This window comes from Natator depressus, chromosome 1, assembly GCF_965152275.1.
Source record: "Natator depressus isolate rNatDep1 chromosome 1, rNatDep2.hap1, whole genome shotgun sequence".
In the NCBI taxonomy this organism is placed as follows: Eukaryota; Metazoa; Chordata; order Testudines; family Cheloniidae; genus Natator; species Natator depressus.
The window spans coordinates 3,536,645-3,540,406 of NC_134234.1; the positions used below are offsets into that span (position 1 = coordinate 3,536,645).

The 3,762-nt window shown below is 60.6% G+C and overlaps 1 protein-coding gene across 1 annotated transcript; it reads left to right on the forward strand.

Annotated features, from left to right (window-relative positions):
* The first annotated feature begins 321 nt into the window (after positions 1 to 321).
* Positions 322 to 2,397, forward strand: LOC141988181 (hemoglobin subunit beta). Its single transcript, XM_074954015.1, has 3 exons — positions 322 to 482; positions 606 to 828; positions 2,141 to 2,397. The coding sequence occupies exons 1-3, from the start codon at positions 391 to 393 to the stop codon at positions 2,267 to 2,269; spliced, it is 444 nt and encodes a 147-aa protein (XP_074810116.1). The 5' UTR covers positions 322 to 390; the 3' UTR covers positions 2,270 to 2,397.
* The last annotated feature ends 1,365 nt before the right edge of the window (positions 2,398 to 3,762 follow it).

The window sequence follows — 3,762 nt, forward strand, 5'->3', positions numbered from 1 at the left end:
CTGCCCCTGGGGCATTTGGCACTGGACACAGGCCCAGCCCAGCCCAGTTCTGAAGGGCTAAGTGGAACTGGACTAGTACCTATCCCTTGGGCCAGCTCCCTGCTGGGGTCACAGACCCCCTTCGAGAGCAGTAGGATGCTGGTATAGAGAGCGGAGGCTAGCACTGAGCCCTGCCCTCATCTTGCCCTGGGGCCCCCTCCTCGGAGATCACACCCTGCCCAGGCCATCCCTCCCCAGCCCACGCAGACCCCACCCCAGGGCTGACCAATGGCCGTGTCCACAGAGAGGGGGAGGAGCGGAGGCTGGAGGATAAAGGCCCCACTGGGGGTCTGCCCCTCAGCTAAGATTCCTCCCTCAGCTGCATCTGCAAAGGACCCCTCGCTCCTCACCATGGTGCACTGGACAGCCGAAGAGAAGCAGCTCATTACCGGCCTGTGGGGCAAGGTCAACGTGGCCGAATGTGGTGGCGAAGCCCTGGCCAGGTAGGCCCAGCCCCACGGCAGCTGCCCTGCTGTCTCCCGGGCTGGCGAAGCTGCTGCTTCTGCTTTTGCAGGGAGGCTGCAGTAACCCTGCGTCTGTCTCTGCTCCTGTCTCCCTCTCTCTAGGCTGCTGATCGTCTACCCCTGGACCCAGAGGTTTTTCTCTGACTTCGGGAACCTCTCCAGCCCCACCGCCATCGTGGGCAACCCCAAGGTCCGTGACCACGGCAAGAAGGTGCTGACCTCCTTTGGGGACGCCGTGAAGAACCTGGACAACATCAAGGCCACCTATGCCAAGCTGAGCGAGCTGCATTGTGACAGGCTACACGTGGACCCCGAGAACTTCAGGGTGAGTCGGGCTCCTGGGTCCCCCTCTGCCCAGCCCCCTAGGGACACAGGTACGGCCTTTTCCCTTCGGGACAGGGAGGCGTCGCTTTGGGGGAAGCTCCGGGACAGCGGGTGCTTAGACGCAGTGAGTAAATAATACTGCAGAGAGTTGCCAGCCTGCCATGAATGGGGTCTCCCCCAAAGAGGGGGAGTTTGCAGTGTCCCATGGTCAGTAATCATTCAGTGAAGGGGTGGGGTATTTGGGGTGGGCAAGGCCAGGTGCCGAGGGGAGCAGAGGTTTAGGGGGAGCAGCAGTGGGGTGGGACTCTGGTGGGAGAGGGGATCCTTTGAGGAAGGCAGGGATTGCCACAGCATGAAGGGCTCTCCTCCACCACCACTTCCTCCCACCCTACGTGCGCCGGAGCAGATCTCTGCTTAGTCCCAGCTGCACACAGCTGGCAGAGTGAGCCAGGCAGCCTGGTGGGGAAATGGCCATTTCGGGTTCTTTTTCATGTTAACTTGGTCCAAAATTTGCCAGGTTTCCATAAAAAAAACCCCCAAACCAGATTGTTTGTTTGTTAAAAATGGACCATTTTCAGTTTGGGCCTTTGAAAATCTTTGAAAAACAAAACAAAACAGAAAGATTTTTCAGCCAACCCAGGTTTTTTCCCCCTCCAGAAATGTCTGGCTCGTCCACTGACAAAAAACCTTTGGGTGGCATTTTTTGGGACCGGCGCCAGGAAGTAGCACCAGAACGGGTCCCCATAACCGCACTGCAGACGGGGCCAGCTGGGTCAGCCAGCGAAGCGGGGGGCTGAGGGAGGAGGGTCTATGGGAGAGAGTCATTGAAGCAGGAGAAACCGGGGTGGGTGTAGAGAACCAGGGGAGAAAGGCAGGTGTGGGGTGGTGGATAGCAGGTGAACTAGGGCAGGTGGGGCTGGGGGATGCAAAGAAGCAAGGGGTGGAACGAGGCATGTGAAGGGAACACACGGCTTTGGAGGGGACCCCCCCGGGGCTCACGTGGGACTTAGATACAGTGACCAGCCCTTGTTGGGGCCCTCTGCACGAGGGAGGTGGGGATCAGGGACAGGAAAAGGACGACTGAAAACAATGCTCGCAGTCTATATGCCCTAGAGAGTGCCCCCGGCTGGGCCAGAAAGTGTCTGACGGGCTCTTGTACCCCTAAGCCATGGCCTGGGCTGCCCTTGGTGTGTTTGAAAAGAGACAAGAGACGAGCAGAAAAGATGGAGCAAAAGGTTGGGAAGGGGGTTGGGAACCGTGGCAAACAGGTGTGCGGAGGTTCAAGGGGGTATTTTCCTCCTTCTCCCCTGCAGCTCCTGGGTGACATCCTCATCATCATCCTGGCTGCCCACTTCGGGAGGGAGTTCACCCCTGCCTGCCAGGCCACCTGGCAGAAGCTGGTCAGCGTGGTGGCCCACGCCCTGGCCCACCAGTACCACTGAGCCTTCAGCAGGGACCCGCGGGACGGAGAGAGCTTGCGTCGCTCCAGGCCCCTCTGCACCCTTGGAAATGCCGCCCGGGGGCCGGCAGGCTGTGACAGTCAAATAAAAGCCTTACATTGCAGCCTTCACCGGTGTGTCTGCGTCTCTGTGTGCGCTGGGAGGGCCGGGGGGCGGGGGGGGGGGGGACACAGGAGGTCTGGGGGCAGCTGCTGGTGCCTGCTGAGCGGTTAGCTTCTTGTTTTCTAAGGGTTGGTGCAGCCAGAATTCGCTGCCCCCTGAAAATAATCCTCGAGGCCCCACAGCACCAGGGGGAGCACCCAGGTCTGCGCAAACCGAGCCCCGCCAACCCCCTCCCTCCGTGCCAAAACACGGCAGCTCCTTAGGACAGGCCGGCAAAGGGCCTGGCTGATGCTGCAAATCAACAGGCCTGACACATAAACAACCCCAGGTCTCCCTCGCCCTGGGGTTCATCAACACATCAATAGGGACGTGGTTACTTTACAGCTGAATTGCAAGGAAAGCCAGCCCAGGCCAGCAGTTCAAGCGAGGCACACTAAAAACCCAGCCAAAGGGTTCTCAGCTGCTCCCCCACCCCTCAGACTAAGTCACCCCAATACCTGTCGGATGGGCGTCCGGCACCCCTTTGAATCCAGACCCAGGGGCAGCGGGCACCCTCCTCCCCACCCCAGAGGCAGTTAGCACCTCCCCCTCTCCAGGTCCATTTGCTCCCCAGCCGTCCTGAGGGGCGGTCACCTCCCCCACTACCCTCAGTCAGGCTAACCCCTCCAAATCATGTAGGACCCAGGACAGCCTCCAGCCCACGGGTGACCTCCGCTGTGTGGTGTGTGTCATGCATCCAAACCAGGGAATGTTGCAGGGGCCAGGCAGGCTGGGGTCTACCACAGGTGTGTCCAGGCACTTCCTTCTCTGGGACACTGGGGCCAGGTTTTATTTTCTCTCCCCTCCGTTGTTTTAGAGCGTTTAGGATTTTTCTTTGAAAAATGACCTTGCAAAACTGCCCAGCGTGTGGACATAACAAAGCCTCTAAGGGGCCAGCAGCTGCAGGCCACGGTACCTGCCGGGCAGGGAGAGGGGGTCAGATGGACAGCCCGCGGGGATGGGGAGAAGGCCAGGCCTTGGCTGCGTCTGGTGGTCTGGCGAGCGCTGGAGGGTGGCCAGGCTGTTAGCAGGTGGCCCTTGCTGTCTGCACGGGGGGAGGGAGCTGCTGTGAATGGCACCAGTCCCCCTTATTCTTAGCCCACACACTGCCGGCTGCTGCCTGACCCCCGGGCTCTGCTCCCAGGGCAGGGGCGCTGAGTCAAGCAGGGCCGGGGTGGGTAGGCTCGCCTGCTCCTCTCCTGCTCAGATGAGGACGTGGGGCTTTGGATGTGGGCAGCTCCAGCCCCTGGGGCAGCCTGGAGGGCATTTGCAGCTGCTTTCCCCCAGCTACCCTTTGCTCCAGCCCCTCAGGCATGGCAGAGGGGCTGGGGGAG